This window comes from Somniosus microcephalus, chromosome 2 (genome assembly GCF_052327205.1).
Source record: "Somniosus microcephalus isolate GS21.2 chromosome 2, FLI_Smic_1.0, whole genome shotgun sequence".
In the NCBI taxonomy this organism is placed as follows: Eukaryota; Metazoa; Chordata; class Chondrichthyes; order Squaliformes; family Somniosidae; genus Somniosus; species Somniosus microcephalus.
In genome coordinates this window covers 3,278,677-3,298,940 of record NC_140988.1, presented here as the reverse complement: position 1 = coordinate 3,298,940, position 20,264 = coordinate 3,278,677, and the positions used below count along the sequence as shown (strand labels likewise).

General features: G+C 52.9%; 1 protein-coding gene across 2 annotated transcripts in view; it reads left to right on the top strand.

The window, feature by feature from the left end:
• LOC147122493 (B-cell scaffold protein with ankyrin repeats-like) overlaps nucleotides 1–20,264 on the top strand; it is a 378,498-nt gene that overhangs the window by 52,705 nt on the left and 305,529 nt on the right. For both annotated transcript variants that reach the window (XM_086005800.1, XM_086005792.1), the window contains exon 6: nucleotides 14,257–14,399. In XM_086005800.1, the coding sequence (XP_085861926.1) occupies nucleotides 14,257–14,399 (143 nt within the window). The remainder of the gene's footprint in view (nucleotides 1–14,256; nucleotides 14,400–20,264) is intronic.

The following is a 20,264-nucleotide window of genomic DNA, read 5'->3' as shown; positions in this document are numbered from 1 at the left end:
AGTGTTAGAGAGACTGACCTACTTACAGTCAACTCCTGTTGGCTGGTTTTAGACCGGAGGGCCACTTTTAAGAAAATTCATGAACAGCACATACGCAATTTCTCAATCTGTGGCCCTGACGAGAGAGGCTTCCCTCGAGGAGCGCGATCCCATAGAATTCTCCCTCACATACGCATCCCAATATCAAGCCGACAAATCGAAAAAGTGTTTGAATGTAAAGCTGAGGTTTCTGTTTCCGTAGACTATGGCGATCACTTTCTCGGAGGCCACAGGAATCATACAATGAAACTGCACAGGAGGAGGCCATTCGGCCCATCGTGCCTGTGCCGGCTCTTTGAACGAGCTCTCCAATTAGTCCCACTCCCCCCTGCTCTTTCCCCACAGCCCTGCACATTTTCCCCCTTCAAGTAGGTTCTGTTCTGCAGTTTCGAAGTCGGTCCTTTCTAGGGTTGAGTTCCCTCGGTGTGTCCCACCTCTGGTGGAACAGCTCAGGATTCCCCAGGGATACACCAGGGTCCCAACTAAACTTGGGCTCTCTAAAGGGTGGAACCTCTGACTGGCCCCATACAAAACCAGTGACATGGAACAAGTAGAGGGCTGGGAGTCAGGGACTGAGTATTGGGGGAAGCCAGTCAGGCTCTGTGGGGTCCAGGCCAGGATTCAAGGTCAGGGAAGGGGACTAAATCTTGAAGGGGGGTATTTTTGTTAAAAAAGGTCCTCCTCTTGTGCTGCAGATTCTATTTTTTTTAATTCATTCTCTGGATGTGGGCGTCGCTGGCAAGGCCGGCATTTATTGCCCATCCCTAATTGCCCTTGAGAAGGTGGTGGTGAGCCGCCTTCTTGAACCGCTGCAGTCCGTGTGGTGAAGGTGCTCCCACAGTGCTGTTAGGGAGGGAGTTCCAGGATTTTGACCCAGCGACGATGAAGGAACGGCCGATATACTTCTAAGTCAGGATGGTGTGTGACTTGGAGGGGAACTTGGAGGTGGTGGTGTTCCTATGCGCCTGCTGCCCTTGTCCTTCTAGGTGGAAGAGGTCGCGGGTTTGGGAGGTGCTGTTGAAGAAGCCTTGGCGAGTTGCTGCAGTGCATCTTGTAGATGGTACACACTGCAGCCACGGTGCGCCGGTGGTGGAGGGAGTGAATGTTTAAGGTGGTGGATGGGGTGCCAATCAAGCGGGCTGCTTTGTCCTGGATGGTGTCGAGCTTCTTGAGTGTTATTGGAGCTGCACTCATCCAGGCAAGTGGAGAGTATTCCATCACACTCCTGACTTGTGCCTTGTGGATGGCGGAAAGGCTTTGGGGAGTCAGGAGGTGAGACACTCACCGCAGAATACCCAGCCTCTGACCTGCTCTTGTTGCCACAGTATTTATGTGGCTGGCCCAGTTAAGTTTCTGGTCAATAGTGACCCTCAGGATGTTGATGGTCGGAGATTCGGCGATGGTAATGCCGTTGAATGTCAAGGGGCGGTGGTTAGACTCTCGTTTGTTGGAGATAGTCATTGCCTGGCACTTCTGTGGCGTGAATGATACCTGCCATTTATCAGCCCAAACCTGAATGTCGTCCAGATCTTGTTGCATGCGGGCATGGACTGCTTCATTATCTGTGGAGTTGTGAATGGAACTGAACACTGTACAATCATCAGCGAACATCCCCACTTCTGATCTTATGTTGGAGGGAAGGTCATTGATGAAGCAGCTGAAGATGGTTGGGCCTAGGCCACTGCCCTGAGGAACTCCTGCAGCGATGTCCTGGGGCTGTGATGATTGACCTTCAACCACCACAACCATCTTCGTTTGTGCTAGGTATGACTCCAGCCAGTGGAGAGTTTCCCCCCCCGATTCCCATTGACTTCAATTTTACTCGGGCTCCTTGATGCCACACTCGGTCAAATACTGCCTTGATGTCAAGGGCAGTCAGTCTCACCTCACCTCTAGAATTCAGCTCCTTTGTCCATGTTTGGACCAAGGCCGTAATGAGGTCGGGAGCCGAGTGGCTTTGTCGGAACCCAAACTAGGTATCAGTGAGCAGGTTATTGGTGAGTAAGTGCCGCTTGATAACACTGTTGATGACACCTTCCATCATTTTTCTGCTGATTGAGAGTAGACTGACGGGGCGGTAATTGGTCGGATTGGATTTGTCCTGCTCTTTGTGGACAGGGCATACCCGGGCAGTTTTCCACATTGTCGGATAGATGCCAGTGTTGTAGCTGTACTGGAACAGCTTGGCTAGAGGCGCAGCTAGTTCTGGAGCACAAGTCTTCAGCATGATAGCCGGGATGGATTTTTGGACTCATGGGGAATCAAGGGATATGGAGATCGGGCGGGAAAGTGGAGTTGAGGTTGATTATCAGCCATGATCTAATTGAATGGCGGAGCAGGCTCGAGGGGCCGAATGGCCGACTCCTGCTCCTAATTCTTATGTTCTTATGTTGTCGGGGCCCATAGCCTTTGCTGTATCCAGTGTGATCAGCCGTTTCTTGATATCACATGGAGTGAATCAAATTGACTGAAGACTGGCTTCTGTGATGGTGGGGACCTCAGGAGGAGACCAATATGGATCATCCACTCGGCACTTCTGGCTGAAGATGGTTGCAAACACTTCAGCCTTGTCTTTTGCACTCATGTGCTGGGCTCCACCATCATTGGGGATGGGGATATTCATGGAGCCTCCTCCTCCCGTTAGTTGTTTAATGGTCCACCACCATTCACGACTGATGTGGCAGGACTGCAGAGCTTTGATCTGATCCATTGATTGTGGGATCGCTTAGCTCTGTCTATAGCATGCTGCTTCCGCTGTTTCGCCCTGTGCTGCTCTATAAAACTTAGTTTTAAATTTTTAAAAAGTAACTTCAAATACATATTAAATTTTTAATTCAGCCTGCACTGGCATCTATCACTCTGTGCTTGGCACCCATTCATCTTTTGGTATTAAAATTGCAGAATATTGCTGCTGGGGTCTATTAAATATGTACGGTGAGGATTGACTGCTCGTTGTTAATATATCAGCTGCAGGAAACTTTAAAACAAGCCCAGATTAAAACTTAACTCTGGGTGTCGGGAGTGCAGTCGCAATCAAAAAAGCGCCTTTCACAGCCTCAGGACGTCCCAAAGTGCTTTACAGCCAATGAAGCACTTTTTGAAGTGTAGTCACTGTTGTAATGTGGGAAACGCAGCAGCCAATTTGTGAACAGCAAGCTCCCACACACAGCAATGTGATAAAGACCAGATAATCTGTTTTTAGTGATGTTGATTGAGGGATAAATATTGGCCCCAGGACACCGGGGAGAACTCCCCTGCTCTTCTTCAAAATAGTGGCCGTGGGATCTTCTACGTCTACCCGACAGGGCAGACGGGGCCTCGGTTTAATGTCTCAACTGAAAGACAGCACCTTCGATGCTTTCTTGGTACTGCCCCTCCGACAGTGCGGCACTCCCTCAGTACTGCCCCTCCGACAGTGCGGCGCTCCCTCAGTACTGCCCCCTCCGACAGTGCGGCGCTCCCTCAGTACTGCCCCTCCGACAGTGCGGCGCTCCCTCAGTACTGCCCCTCCGACAGTGCGGCACTCCCTCAGTACTGCCCCTCCGACAGTGCGGCGCTCCCTCAGTACTGACCCTCCGACAGTGCGGCACTCCCTCAGTACTGCCCCTCCGACAGTGCGGCGCTCCCTCAGTACTGACCCTCCGACAGTGCAGCACTCCCTCAGTACTGCCCCTCCGACAGTGGAGCGCTCCCTCAGTACTGCCCCTCCGACAGTGCGGCACTCCCTCAGTACTGACCCTCCGACAGTGCGGCGCTCCCTCAGTACTGACCCTCCGACAGTGTGGCGCTCCCTGTGGTAAACCACTGTATTGTATATTGCCACCTCTGGGTGGCGCTGTGTATGGAGGCATGCCTCAGCTGACTCCACCCACCACTGTGTGGGTTTCGTTCAGACTTGTTCAGTCACTCACGAAGAAGCATGGTCTCTTCTTAGCTAATAAAAGCCTTATTCATCTCTTCTTTCGACTCATCATCTCTTCTTCGACTCATCACCTTTTATGAAGTAATTGATAAGCGTATCAATTTTATTAGCTAAAAGTTAAATGGCGACACCTGAGGAGCAACAACAGCAACGGATACAGCAGACATTGCTGAGAGCCCTCAGACCACCACGCCTGGACCTCGACCCTCAAGATGTGGGTGCATCAGCCAAGTTTGAACACTGGCTGAGCTGCTTTGAATCCTTCCTCGCAATCTCACAGGTTACAGAGGAGGATCACAAACTGAAAATTTTGACCGCCCAGGTGAGCCATCAAGTATATATGCTAATCCGGGACTCTAATACGTACGTGGCGGCCCTCGAGCTACTAAAAGGGCAATATACGCGCCCAGTGAACACAATTTACGCCCGACACCTCTTGGGATCCCGCAGGCAGCAACCGGGAGAATCGGTAGGGGCATTTGCACGGGCGCTACTGGCACTCTGCAGAGACTGCGATTGTAAAGCGGTAACGGCTGTGGAGCACGCGCAGGGACTCGCCTGTGATGCCTTCGTCAGGGGCCTCCAGTCAGACCACACCCGGCAGAGACTGCTAGAAAGCAAGGAACCCGACCTGAAGACGGCCATTGCCCTTGCGCTCTCGTTAGAGGAGGCCCACCGAAACCTCGAGGCATACCCCCGTGACGGCGCCGAGACATGGCAATCGAAACCGTGGGACACGGGACCGCCGCCCCCGGCACCAACCGCTGCAGCGACCCAACCGAGACAGCAGCCTCCGGTAAGAACTGCTTCGATGCCCAGTAACCAGGCCCAAAAATGCTATTTCTGTGGCCAGTTAAAACATCCCAGAGCGCACTGCCCAGCTAAGACAGCTACCTGCTCGGGCTGCGGGAAGAAAGGCCATTACGCTAACGCCTGCAAGGGGAAGCCAGCCAGCAGCGCAGCGTGCGGGCCGTGGGAGCAGCCATCTTATCCGCCATTTTGTGTACCCCCGGCCGCATGGCATCCGCCGCCATCGTATCCAACGCACTCAACCGCCATTTCGTCACCGGAACCGACCACCGTCTCGGCGGATGACTATAGTGACTCACTAAGCCACATACTGGCCTCCGTGACGCTGGATCAAGCCCTCCCTCACCATCTATCCAGCTCCATGATGGATATCGCGGTAAACGGCCGCGCCACCAGTTGCCTGATCGACAGCGGGAGCACAGAGAGTTTCGTCCACCCCGACACGGTACGTAGCCACTCCCTCACGATTCTGCCAACGCACCATCGCATTTCTATGGCGTCCAAGTCCCAGTCAATGGACATCAGCGGCTACTGTGTGGTGACCCTGTCAGTAGGGGGCACTGAATATCAAAAATTTAAACTGCTAGTCCTGCCCCGTCTTTGCGCTGCCGTCCTGCTAGGGTTGGATTTTCAGTGCCACCTTAAGAGTGTCACACTAGCATACGGTGGACCCCTCCCCCCACTCACAGTCTGCAACCAACAACTTTTAAATCGCCCGCTGCAAACCACCTGCAGCCTTTCCACATTAAAAGTCCCCCCCCCTCCCCTGTTCGCTAACCTCACCCGCGACTGTAAACCCATCGCTACCAAAAGCAGGCGGTACAGTGCCGGGGACAGAGCTTTTATCAGCTCCGAGGTGGAGCGGCTCTTGAAGGAGGGCATTATCGAAGGTAGCACTAGCCCCTGGCGAGCCCAGGTTGTAGTCGTTAAAACCACTGCAAAACGCCGCATGGTAATCGACTACAGCCAAACCATAAACCGGTACACCCAGCTGGACGCGTACCCCCTCCCTCGCATATCTGATATGGTCAATCAGATTGCGCAATACAAAGTATTCTCCACCATCGACCTTAAGTCAGCGTACCACCAGCTGCCCATCCGCCATGAGGACCGCCAGTATACTGCCTTCGAGGCAAACGGCCGCCTCTACCACTTCCTTAGGGTCCCCTTCGGCGTCACCAACGGGGTTTCGGTCTTCCAAAGGGAGATGGACCGAATGGTTGACCAGAACGCGCTGCGGGCAACCTTCCCCTATTTGGATAACGTCACCATCTGCGGCCACGACCAGCAGGACCACGACGTTAATCTAGCAAATTTCCTCCGTACGGCCCAACGGCTGAACCTAACGTACAATAAGGAAAAATGTATGTTTCACACCAAGCGCCTGGCCATCCTCGGCTGCGTGGTGGAGAACGGAGTCATCGGGCCCGACCCCGACAGAATGCGCCCCCTAATGGAGCTACCCCTTCCCCACTGCCAAAAAGCACTGAAGAGATGCCTGGGGTTTTTCTCCTACTACGCCCAGTGGGTGCCCCTCTATGCAGACAAAGCCAGGCCCCTCATCAAAGCCACCTCCTTCCCCCTGATACCAGAGGCGTGTGCAGCCTTCACTCTTATCAAGAACGATATCGCGAAGGCCGCAATGCACGCGGTGGATGAGTCCATCCCCTTCCAAGTGGAGAGCGATGCCTCCGACTTCGCCCTAGCCGTGACCCTTAACCAGGCGGGCAGACCCGTGGCCTTTTTCTCAAGGACCCTCCAGGGCCCCGAGACGAGACACTCCTCCGTCGAAAAGGAGGCCCAGGCTATTGTAGAAGCGGTGCGTCACTGGAGGCATTACCTGGCCGGGAAACGATTTACCCTGCTCACTGACCAGCGTTCAGTAGCTTTTATGTTTAATAATAAGCAGAGGGGTAAAATCAAGAACGACAAGATCTTGAGGTGGAGAATCGAACTCTCCACCTACAATTATGATATCTTGTATCGGCCAGGGAAACTCAATGAGCCCCCAGATGCCCTATCACGTGGTACATGCGCCAACGCGCAGAGTGATAGGCTGCAGTCCCTCCACAATGACCTCTGCCACCCGGGGGTCACCAGGTTTTTCCATTTTATCAAATCCCGTAACCTGCCCTACTCCATCGAGGAGGTCAGGACCATGACCAAGAGCTGCCAAATCTGCGCCGAGTGCAAACCGCACTTCTATAGGCCGGACAGAGCAAGCCTGATCAAGGCCACCCGCCCCTTCGAACGCCTGAGCGTCGATTTTAAAGGGCCCCTCCCCTCCGCTGCCCGCAATGTGTACTTCCTCAACATAGTTGATGAGTACTCCCGTTTCCCCTTTGCCATCCCTTGCCCAGACATGACCAGTACCACGGTCATCAAGTGTCTGAATGACATCTTCGCTCTGTTCGGGTTCCCCAGCTATATACATAGCGACAGGGGCTCATCGTTCATGAGCGACGAACTTCGGCAGTACCTGCTAACAAGAGGTATCGCCACGAGCAGGACCACCAGTTACAACCCCCGGGGGAACGGCCAGGTGGAAAGGGAGAACGCGACGGTTTGGAAGGCAGTCCTCTTAGCACTAAAATCTAAGGGCCTTCCGACCTCCCGCTGGCAGGAGGTCCTCCCTGCAGCGCTTCACTCCATTCGGTCACTGCTTTGTACTGCCACTAATGCGACCCCTCATGAGAAAATGTTCGTTTTCCCCCGGAAGTCTACATCGGGAACCTCGCTACCGGCATGGTTGACTTCTCCTGGGCCTGTCCTACTGCGGAGGCACGTGAGGACGCATAAAACGGACCCCCTGGTCGAGCGGGTGCACCTCCTACACGCCAACCCCCAGTATGCCTGGGTGACATACCCAGACGGGCGGGAGGACACGGTCTCCATACGAGATCTCGCACCCTCGGGTACCCCTGAATTACCACCGTTATCCCCCTTACCACCGTTATCCCCCTTACCACTGTTATCCCCCACCACCCCTCCCAACCCAACCCCTGCAGACGGCATGCCAAAGCCCCAGGAATCTTCGCCAACCACCCAGACACCAGACCCGACGTCGGATGCTGCAACACCACCGCCGCCACCACGACGATCAGGACGTCAGACAAGGCCTCCTGATAGACTTAACTTGTAGTACCCTTCACCCCGCCGGACTTCACATTAAACAAGGGGTGAATGTGGTAAACCACTGTATTGTATATTGCCACCTCTGGGTGGCGCTGTGTATGGAGGCATGCCTCAGCTGACTCCACCCACCACTGTGTGGGTTTCGTTCAGACTTGTTCAGTCACTCACGAAGAAGCATGGTCTCTTCTTAGCTAATAAAAGCCTTATTCATCTCTTCTTTCGACTCATCATCTCTTCTTCGACTCATCACCTTTTATGAAGTAATTGATAAGCGTATCACTCCCTCAGTACTAACCCTCCGACAGTGCGGCGCTCCCTCAGTACTGCCCCTCCGACAGTGCGGCACTCCCTCAGTACTGACCCTCCGACAGTGCAGCACTCCCTCAGTACTGCACTGGGATTGTTAGCCTGGATTATGCGCTCACGTCTCTGGAGTCGAGGATCCTAGCACGGGTTTAGGACCTGATCGCCATGCTGCTCTACATCCACATCACTTCCTCAACCAGACTGTGGGGCTGTACACGTCGGGAGACAGAGATTTCCAGCAATGTTTAAAGGCAACAACAGCAACTTGTATTTATATAGCACCTTTAACATTGTAAAACATCCCAAGGCGCTTCACAGGAGCGATTATCAAACTAAATTTGACACCGAGCCACAGAAGGAGATATTGGGACAGGTGACCAAAAGCTTGGTCAAAGAGGTCGGTTTTAAGGAGCATCTTAAAGGAGGAGAGCGAGGCGGAGAGGTTTAGGGAGGGAATTCCAGAGCTCGGGGCCCAGGCAGCTGAAGGCACGGCCGCCAATGGTGGAGCGATGGAAGTGGGGGATGCTCAAGAGGGCAGAATTGGAGGAGCGCAGAGATCTTGGTGGGTTGTGGCTCAGTGCCAAATTTTAATTGATGACACTCGTTGAGACGTTTTATTATGTTATATCAATGTAATCTGTTGTTACTAATATTACACAGTGTGATATTAATATTACTCCCATTGTGAGGGAAGTTCTTCTCTAATCTCCATTACACTTCAAGAGAATAGCTCATTGTTTGATTAATGAAACTTAAAAAAGCTGCAAACATTCTGCAAGTCAGGCAACATCTGTGGAGAGAACAGATGAGTTAACATTTCAGGTGCAGACGACTCTGATTAATGATCCTTCTCTTCCAGCCTGAAGCCTCACACTCTCCCTCCCTTCATCATAACCTTTCTATTGCCCTATTTTATTAATGCTACGCTGATCAATACGTCTCTGAACTTTCCTTCCTTGTTCTTTTTATGCTCGAATTGACTGGCCTACATGCTCTTCCTACTTCCCACAGAGCGGCTGTATTGAAATCCGGGCCGGGAGATTCCTCGGATCTGCTCCGACACCTGTTTACCTGGCCTAAATGGAATTTCCGCTGCACTTACGGTGGAGTCACGGTGACAGAGCGGGAGAAGCTCCGAGGAATCTCCCGGCCCAAATCCCATCGGACATTCTCCTACTCTAGCTCATTCTGTCAGAGGACTTTCAAACTGTGCAACTCCTCGTCTCCCTCAATCTTTCTCCCTCAATTTACAGACCCCAAAACCCAGGTTCCATGTGTCCTGACCACCAGTTCTTGTTTCCCTTTTACTCTTTGTGGTGTCCTGTACATTGGAGCCTCATTACGTTGGGCCCTAAGCTCTGGAATTCCCTCCCTAAACATCTCCGCCTCTCTCTCCTCCGGTGTCAGGCATGGCTCAGTGGGCAGCACTCTCACCTCTGAGTCAGAAGGTTGTGGGTTCAAGTCCCACTCCAGAGACTTAAGCACAAAAACCTAGGCTGACACTCCCAGTGCAGTACTGAGGGAGCGCCGCACTGTCAGTACTGAGGGAGCACCGCACTGTCAGTACTGAGGGAGCGCCGCACTGTCAGTACTGAGGGAGCACCGCACTGTCAGTACTGAGGGAGCGCCGCACTGTCAGTACTGAGGGAGCACCGCACTGTCAGTACTGAGGGAGCGCCGCACTGTCGGAGGGGCAGTACTGAGGGAGCACCGCACTGTCGGAGGGGCAGTACTGAAGGAGCGCCGCACTGTCGGAGGGGCAGTACTGAGGGAGCGCCGCACTGTCGGAGGGGCAGTACCGAGGGCATGCCGCACTGTCGGAGGGGCAGTACTGAGGGAGTGCCGCACTGTCAGAGGGGCAGTACTGAGGGAGCGCTGCACTATCGGAGAGGCAGTACTGAGGGAGCGCCGCACTGTCGGAGGGGCAGTACTGAGGGAGCGCCGCACTGTCGGAGGGGCAGTACTGAGGGAGCGCCGCACTGTTGGAGGGGCAGTACTGAGGGAGCGCCGCACTGTCGGAGGGGCAGTACTGAGGGAGTGCCGCACTGTCGGAGGGACAGTACTGAGGGAGCGCCTCACTGTCGGAGAGGCAGTACTGAGGGAGCGCTGCACTGTCGGAGTGGCAGTACTGAGGGAGCGCTGCACTGTCGGAGGGGCAGTACTGGGGGAGCGCTGCACTGTCAGAGGGGCAGTAATGAGGGAGTGCTGCACTGACGGAGGGGCAATACTCAGGGAGTGCTGCACTGTCGGAGGGCAGTACTGAGGGAGCGCTGCACTGTCGGAGGGGCAGTACTGAGGGAGCGCTGCACTGTTGGAGGGGCAGTACTCAGGGAGTGCTGTACTATCGGAGGGCAGTACTGAGGGAGTGCTGCACTTTCGGAGGGCAGTACTGAGGGAGTGCTGCACTGTCGGAGGGCAGTGCTGAGGGAGTGCTGCACTGTCGGAGGGCAGTACTGAGGGAGTGCTGCACTGTCGGAGGTCAGTACTGAGGGAGCGCTGCACTGTCGGAGGGGCAGTACTGAGGGAGTGCTGCACTGTCGGAGGTCAGTACTGAGGGAGTGCTGCACTGTCGGAGGGCAGTACTCAGGGAGTGCTGCACTGTCGGAGGGCAGTGCTGAGGGAGCGCCGCACTGTCGGAGGGGCAGTACTGAGGGAGTGCTGCACTGTTGGAGGGGCAGCACTGAGGGAGCACCGGACTGTCGGAGGGGCAGTACTGAGGGAGTGCTGCACTGTTGGAGGGGCAGTACTGAGGGAGCGCCGCACTGTCGGAGGGGCAGTATTGAGGGAGCGCCTCACTGTTGGAGGGGCAGTACTGAGGGAGCACCGGACTGTCGGAGGGGCAGTACTGAGGGAGTGCTGCACTGTTGGAGGGGCAGTACTGAGGGAGCGCCGCACTGTCGGAGGGGCAGTACTGAGGGAGCGCTGCACTGTCGGAGGGGCAGTACTGAGGGAGCGCTGCACTGTCGGAGGGGCAGTACTGAGGGAGCGCTGCACTGTCGGAGGGGCAGTACTGAGGGAGCGCTGCACTGTCGGAGGGGCAGTAATGAGGGAGTGCTGCACTGTCGGAGGGGCAATACTCAGGGAGTGCTGCACTGTCGGAGGGCCGGTACTGAGGGAGTGCTGCACTGTCGGAGGGCAGTACTGAGGGAGCGCCTCACTGTCGGAGAGGCAGTACTGAGGGAGCACAGCACTGTCGGAGTGGCAGTACTGAGGGAGCGCTGCACTGTCGGAGGGGCAGTACTGAGGGAGCGCTGCACTGTCGGAGGGGCAGTAATGAGGGAGTGCTGCACTGTCGGAGGGGCAATACTCAGGGAGTGCTGCACTGTCGGAGGGCAGTACTGAGGGAGTTCTGCACTGTCGGAGGGCAGTACTGAGGGAGTGCTGCACTGTCGGAGGGGCAGTACTCAGGGAGTGCTGCACTGTCGGAGGGCAGTACTGAGGGAGTGCTGCACTGTCGGAGGGCAGTGCTGAGGGAGTGCTGCACTGTCGGAGGGGCAGCACTGAGGGAGTGCTGCACTGTTGGAGGGCAGTACTGAGGGAGCGCCGCACTGTCGGAGGGGCAGTACTGAGGGAGTGCTGCACTGTCGGAGGGGCAGTACTCAGGGAGTGCTGCACTGTCGGAGGGCAGTACTGAGGGAGCGCCGCACTGTCAGAGGGGCAGTACTGAGGGAGTGCTTCACTGTTGGAGGGGCAGTACTGAGGGAGCGCCGCACTATCGGAGGGGCAGTACTGAGGGAGCGCCTCACTGTCGGAGAGGCAGTACTGAGGGAGTGCTGCACTGTCGGAGGGGCAGTACTCAGGGAGTGCTGCACTGTCGGAGGGCAGTACTGAGGGAGTGCTGCACTGTCGGAGGGGCAGTACTCAGGGAGTGCTGCACTGTCGGAGGGCAGTACTGAGGGAGTGCTGCACTGTCGGAGGGCAGTACTGAGGGAGTGCTGCACTGTCGGAGGGGCGGTACTGAGGGAGTGCTGCACTGTCGGAGGGCAGTACTGAGGGAGCACCGCACTGTTGGAGGGGCAGTACTGAGGGAGTGCTGCACTGTCGGAGGGGCAGTACTGAGGGAGTGCTGCACTGTCGGAGGGGCAGTACTCAGGGAGTGTTGCACTGTCGGAGGGCAGTACTGAGGGAGCGCCGCACTGTCAGAGGGGCAGTACTGAGGGAGTGCTGCACTGTCAGAGGGGCAGTACTGAGGGAGTGCCGCACTGTCGGAGGGGCAGTACTGAGGGAGCGCCTCACTGTCGGCGAGGCAGTACTGAGGGAGCGCAGCACTGTCGGAGTGGCAGTACTGAGGGAGCGCTGCACTGTCGGAGGGGCAGTACTGAGGGAGCGCTGCACTGTCGGAGGGGCAGTAATGAGGGAGTGCTGCACTGTCGGAGGGGCAATACTCTGGGAGTGCTGCACTGTCGGAGGGCAGTACTGAGGGAGCACTGCACTGTCGGAGGGGCAGTACTGAGGGAGCGCTGCACTGTCGGAGGGGCAGTACTCAGGGAGTGCTGCACTGTCGGAGGGCAGTACTGAGGGAGTTCTGCACTGTCGGAGGGCAGTACTGAGGGAGTGCTGCACTGTCGGAGGGGCAGTACTCAGGGAGTGCTGCACTGTCAGAGGGCAGTACTGAGGGAGTGCTGCACTGTCGGAGGGCAGTGCTGAGGGAGTGCTGCACTGTCGGAGGGGCAGCACTGAGGGAGTGCTGCACTGTCGAAGGGTAGTACTGAGGGAGCGCTGCACTGTTGGAGGGGCAGTACTGAGGGAGTGCTGCACTGTCGGAGGGGCAGTACTGAGGGAGTGCTGCACTGTCGGAGGGGCAGTACTCAGGGAGTGCTGCACTGTCGGAGGGCAGTACTGAGGGAGCGCCGCACTGTCAGAGGGGCAGTACTGAGGGAGTGCTGCACTGTTGGAGGGGCAGTACTGAGGGAGTGCCGCACTATCGGAGGGGCAGTACTGAGGGAGCGCCTCACTGTCGGAGAGGCAGTACTGAGGGAGCGCAGCACTGTCGGAGTGGCAGTACTGAGGGAGCGCTGCACTGTCGGAGGGGCAGTACTGAGGGAGCGCTGCACTGTCGGAGGGGCAGTACTGAGGGAGCGCAGCACTGTCGGAGTGGCAGTACTGAGGGAGCGCCGCACTGTCGGAGGGGCAGTACTGTGGGAGCACCGCACTGTCGGAGGGGCAGTACTGAGGGAGTGCTGCACTGTTGGAGGGGCAGTACTGAGGGAGCGCCGCACTGTCGGAGGGGCAGTACTGAGGGAGCGCCTCACTGTCGGAGAGGCAGCACTGAGGGAGCGCAGCACTGTCGGAGGGGCAGTACTGAGGGAGCGCTGCACTGTCGGAGGGGCAGTAATGAGGGAGTGCTGCACTGTCGGTGGGGCAATACTCAGGGAGTGCTGCACTGTCGGAGAGCAGTACTGAGGGAGCGCTGCACTGTCGGAGGGGCAGTACTGAGGGAGCGCTGCACTGTCGGAGGGGCAGTACTCAGGGAATGCTGTACTGTCGGAGGGCAGTACTGAGGGAGCGCTGCACTGTCGGAGGGGCAGTAATGAGGGAGTGCTGCACTGTCGGAGGGGCAGTACTCAGGGAGTGCTGCACTGTCGGAGGGGCAGTACTCAGGGAGTGCTGCACTGTCGGAGAGCAGTACTGAGGGAGCGCTGCACTGTCGGAGGGGCAGTACTGAGGGAGCGCTGCACTGTCGGAGGGGCAGTACTCAGGGAGTGCTGCACTGTCGGAGGGCAGTACTGAGGGAGCGCTGCACTGTCGGAGGGCTAGTACTGAGGGATGGCTGCACAGGGGAGTTCTCCACGGTGGGCTGGGCCACTATTTATCCCTCAACCAATATCACTAAAAGTAGATTATCTGGCCGTTATCACATTGCTGTTTGTGGGAGCTTGCTGTGCACAAAATTGGCTGACGCATTTCCTACATTACAACAGTGACTACACTTCAAAAAGTACTTCATTGGCTGTAAAGCGCTTTGGGACATCCGGTGGTCGTGAAAGGTGCTGGAGAAATGGGAGTCTTTTTTTAATCTTTTTCGATTCATTCCTCTATTACAGATCTGCCTGCCGGCCCTGTGACAATGAGTCTTTACTGCGGAGGACTGGTAATAGCCAAGGCTGAAGTTGTCTACTACACTGAGATGGGGGAAATCGAGCGATTGCTACTTGGAGCAGCTGATCCAATAGAATTCATCTCTCAGGTAAGAGAAATGCTGCCCACTAAAAGATGCGTCAAGGGAACATAGGAACAATGACGGACAGTTAAAGACAGGCTGGTCCATTCAGCCTGACCCACACAATTGCGATACCTTGTGTATCACAATATATTCTCTCCTCTCCACCCCACCCCACCCCAAACCCATATAATCTCCTGGGAGAGGCACAAAACCAGATTATAAATCCAGGCCAATTGGAGGGAAAAATCTGGGAAATTCCACTCCGACCCATCTAGGCAATGGAAACTAGTCCAGGACATCACCCTGGCCCTCAATTCCGACCTTCCGTAAGAGGCGATCTCTGCTTCCCTCGGGCTGGACCTGCTTGATTCTTATCGCGACGTAATTGGACTTTTTCTTTTTCGCCACAAGAAACACAAGGAGGGAAATGGGCGAGTAAAATAGTGAAGGAATTGCTGGGAGGGGTGCAAACTCACAGCTGCACACCACACTTTAGAAAGGATGTCAAGGCCTTGGAGAGGGTGCAGAGGAGATTTACTAGAATGGTGCCAGGGATGAGATGAGGGACTTTAGTTATGTGGAGAGACTGGAGAAGCTGGGGTTGTTCTCCTTGGAGCAGCAAAGGTTAAGTGGAGATTTATAAAGACATAGGAGCATAAGAAATAGGAGCAGGAGTAGGCCATTCGGCCCCTCGAGCCTGCTCCACCATTCAGTAAGATCATGGCTGATCTTCATCCTCAACTCCACTCTCCTGCACTATCTCCATATCCCTCGATTCCCCTCGAGTCCAAAAATCTATCGATCTCTGTCTTGAATATACTCAACGATTGATCGTCCACAGCCCTCTGGGGCAGAGAATTCCAAAGATTCACCACCCTCCGAGTGAAGAAATTCCTCCTCATCTCAGTCCTAAATGGCCGACCCCTTATCCTGAGACTGTGACCCCTAGTTCTAGACACTCCAGCCAGGGGAAACAGCCTCTCAGCATCTACCCTGTCAATCCCCCTCAGAATCTTATGTTTCAATGAGATCACCTCTCATTCTTCTAAACTCCAGAGAGTATCGGCCCAATCTACACAATCTCTCCTCATAGGACAGCCCTCTCATCCCAGGAATCAATCTAGTGAACCTTCGTTGCACCGCCTCCAAGGCAAGTATATCCTTCCTTAGATAAGGAGACCAAAACTGTATACTTCATAGAGGTGTTCAACATTATGAAGAGCTTTGATGGAGTAAATAAGGAGAAACTGTTTCCAGTGGCAGGAGGGTCAGTAACCAGAGGACACAGATTGAAGGTGATTGGTAAAAGAACCAGAGGGGAGATGAGGAGAATGTTTTTACAGCGAGTTGTTGTGATCTGGAACGCGCTGCCTGAAAGGGCGGTGGAAGCAGATTCAATAGAAACTTTCAAATGGGAACTGGATAAATACTTGAAAAGGAAACATTTGCAGGGCTCTGGGGAAAGAGCAGGGGGGAGTGGGACTAATTGGAGAGCTCTTTCAAAGAGCCGGCACAGGAACGATGGGCCGAATGGCCTCCTCCTGTGCTGTGAGATTCTATGACGGCAACACAGAAAACTGTGGCAGCTCTGGGGGATAAAATGATACGGAAGTGAAATTTTTATGGAAGTCTATACAAATTTAGTTAAAAGCAGTGTATGAAGGAACAATGGAATATTTTGTTCCCAGTGCTGTTTTGTCTGCGGTAGGGGATTGCCTGTATGCATATAAGGTGCAGTTGACAGAACAAATCATGCAAGATACAGTTTCTATAGAGAATTTGCTGGAGAGTGGATGTCGCTAGATTGCCAGTAATTGACCCCATTTTTCTTTCTTGTGCACATTATCTGGAAGATTCACTGTTCCCAGCTCGGTTAAGATGTGCCTGCAGCATCAGAGCACTTCCAAAGCAGTCAGAGCCAGTCAGAGCTGCAGTGTCATATCTAGCACAAGCTCGAGATAAACACCGCCGATCATCATTATTCTTATTCCTTCAGTGCAATCAGCGCAGCGTCAACAGGCAAAGTGAAAGGCCCGTTAGATTCAGGGCCAGATGGAAGCCCCGACCTCTCTTGGACAGATGAAAACCTGATCGGACAATTAAATAGAACCATTGAAGATTGCTCAAAAAAAATTGTAACTATTTTTAAATGGGTCCAGTTCTTTAACAGTTTTCTAGCCGTTTCATCCCGTCTTTGGCTGCGATTCCCATTCGTAATGTGCTTTGCATTTTGGGGAGAGGGGCGAAGCATTTGAGATTGACAGCGTGAGTCATGCTGCAGAAACTAAACATCTCGGGTGCATCACAGCAGGAAGGGCAGCTTAGAGACAAAATGAAGCCACCAGATGGGCCTTCATAGAATCTCACAGCACAGGAGGAGGCCGTTCGGCCCATCGTGTCTCTGCCGGCTCTTAGAAAGAGCTCTCCAATTAGTCCCATTCCCCCCTGCTCTCTCCCCACAGCCCTGCTAATGTTTCCTTTTCAAGTATTTATCCAATTCCCTTTCACAACCACAAACGTCCCAAAGCACTTTACAGCTGATGAAGTACTCTTGAGGTCGCTGTTGTAATGTGGGAAACGCGGCAGCCAATTTGCGCACAGCAAGCTCCCACAAACAGCAACGTGATAATGACCAGATCATCTGTGTTAGTGATGTTGGTTGAGGGATAAATATTGGCCCCAAAACACTGGGGAGAACGTCCCTGCTCGTCTTCCAAATAGTGCCATGGAATCTTTTACGTCCACCTGAGAGAGCAGATGGGGCCTCAGTTTAATATCTCATTAAGAACATAAGAACATAAGAATTAGGAACAGGAGTCGGCCATTCGGCCCCTCGAGCCTGCTCCGCCATTCAATAAGATCACGGCTGATCATCGACCTCAACTCCACTTTCCCGCCCGATCCCCATATCCCTCGATTCCCCTAGAATCCAAAAATCTATCGATCTCTGTCTTGAATATACTCAAGGACTCAGCATCCTCAGCCCTCTGGGGCAGAGAATTCCAAAGATTCACCACCCTCTGAGTGAAGAAATTCCTCCTCATCTCAGTCCTCAATGGTCGACCCCTTATCCTGAGACTATGCCCCCGAGTTCTAGACTCTCCAGCCAGAGGGAAACAACCTCTCAATACCTAATTCAAAAGATTATAATAATTGTGACTACATTTCAAAAGTAACTCAGCAGAAGTGAAGCTGCGATGAGACATTCGGAGGATGTGAAAAGGTGCCACGGAAATGCAAAGTCTTTGTTTGCTTTCTGAATCATTTCCACCCAATTGTGCGTCAAAACTTATTTTCACAATGACATTCTTCGGAATGTATAAAAAAAATGAAAAATAAGAAACGAGGAAAAGCTCAGGTGGCCAATCCGCTTCCAGCAAACCTCCGCCTCTGCTGCAAGTTAAAATCAGCCTTTCAATACCTTTACAAACATGGAATGAATATTAAATTTAATCAGTTTATCTGAAACCCAGCAGTACTGTCTTTATAGGCTTCGAGGAACAGCACCTCATCCTCCGATTAGGCACTTTACAGCCTTCCGGACTCAATATCGAGTTCAACAACTTCAGATCATAACCTCGGCCCCTATTATATTTTTGTATTTTTTATCCACACTTTTGGTTTGTGCCTTTTCCTTTTTTCTCTCTCTCCCACATGGCAGCTGTCTCTCACTCTGCCAGAGCATTTCACACTTCATCTAGAGCCATTGTCTGTTTCTTTACCTGTCCTATTACCATCTCGTCTCACCTTGAATATCTCTTAATGTCTCTTCTTTCATCCCCTCCCCCATTTCCCAGCCTCAAACTGGCTTTTTAATCTGTTTCATTTCCTGCCTTTTGTCTCAGTTCTGTAGAAGGGTTTCGACCCGAAACGTTGACTCTCTTTCTCTCTCCACGGACGTTGCCTGGCCTGCTGAGTTTTTCCAGCATTCTCTGTTGTTATTTCGGATTTCCAGCATCCGCAGTATTTTGCTATCGTAGTACTGTCTTTATGTTCTGCTCCATTATCTGGGAGATTGGAAAGTGGTGATTCTGGAACAGTCGATTTCAGTGAATTACATTCTGAAATATAAAATGATGATTAAGAGTGAATTATACATGAAAATATTTCTATTGATTACTCCTTTTAGTATTGGCCTGGGATGATCTTTTTCATAAATAAAACACCCATTAAATTACTTACAAAAATAATTAATATGCCCTGATGATAAAGTTTATTAATACAACACTAGGACCATGTCACCTTACTTATGGCATTGGATAAATTAAAACATAAGAATTAGAAGCAGGAGTCGGCCATTCGGCCCCTCGAGCCTGCTCCGCCATTCAATAAGATCACAGCTGATCGTCGACCTCAACTCCACTTCCCCGCCCGATCCCCAAATCCCTTGAATCAAGTGAACCATCGTTGCACCGCCTCCAAGGCAACTAAAAAGGTTACTAAACATCACAGTTTATGTTAATTTCCAACTGGGCTACTTTTATTGGAAACTATGGCGATTCCACTTTTCCAACACAGGAAACCCAGAGACAACAAACTGTAGAAGTTGCTTAAATCCATGAGTTAAGATACACATTGATAATTATGAACAAGCTTGCCAGGAATAATTGAAAGAGGTTTTCTTGATTACTGCAGCAAGTACAGCAGCATAACTTCCTCAGGGTGTGTGAAGTATCATCTCTGATGGAAGAGGATTGAAGGGGTCGGACTCGTCTATTCCAATCTTGGTGTATTTTGTTTGTCTTATCCTCTTTCCCACATACTCTACCTAAGAGGATGGGTCACCTGGTAGGAAGAGAAAGAACTTGCATTTATATAGCACCTTTCACAGCCAATAAATTACTTTTGGAGTGTAACTACTGTTGTCCTGTGTTACAACGTGTTTACAGCACAGAAACAGGCCATTCGGCCCCACTGGCCCGTGCCGGTGTTTCTGCTCCACACCAGCCTCCTCCCACCCCTCTTCATCTCACCCTACCAGCATATCCTTCTATTCCTTTCTCCCTCATGTGTTTATCCAGCTTCCCCTTAAATGTATCTATACTATTTGCCTCAACCACTCCCCGTGGCAGCGAGTTCCACATTCTCACCACTCTCTGGGTAAAGAAGTTTACTGGAGGAGGGTAGTCTAAAGACTAACAGTACAGAGGCATGATCAAGGCTTATATACAGGTGTGGTCACTGCCGGTACTACAGTATACAGGAGCTGTAAAAGTAGTTCGCTCTTAAAAGTACATACACTACAATTCCTCCCCTTTTAGGTTAACAGTACCCATAACATTCAAATAACAGTTAACACTTTAACATGCACATTAAACTGAAATAGTCCATTTAAAGATTCAGTCTTTGGGGCGGCTTCCTGATCCTTTCTGGATAGCGCCTTTCCTGAGGTTCTTGTTCTTGGTGCGGAGGCGATTCTGCCCCCTTTCGTCGGTTAGTTCATCAGTTTCCACTGCTACTGTTTCTGAGGTAGATGCTACCGGTATGTCGGGTTCATCCCCAGCGACGCGAGACATGGGGTTGACTCGTTCCTGTGACGCTAGGATCTGGTCGACGTGGCGTCTCACAATGTTCTCCCCGACATCCACTGTACATTAGTGGCCCCTGCCGTGTGCATATCGTTCCGGGTTGCCATTTCTCTGTTCGGTAGTCGCGGGCCAAGACTGGTTGTCCTACATTGAAGCTCCTTGTCGGCTTCCCATTGATGTGCTGGAATTGCTTATCCTCAACATTTCTTCGCACATTTGGTCTGAGGAAATCCAGACGAGATCTCAACCTTCGGTTAAAGAACATCATGGCCGGGGTTTGGTTGGTAACTGCATGTGTCGCATTTCTGTAGGCTAACAGGAAATTGTCCACCTTAAGCTGTAGTGGAATTTACTGAATGGA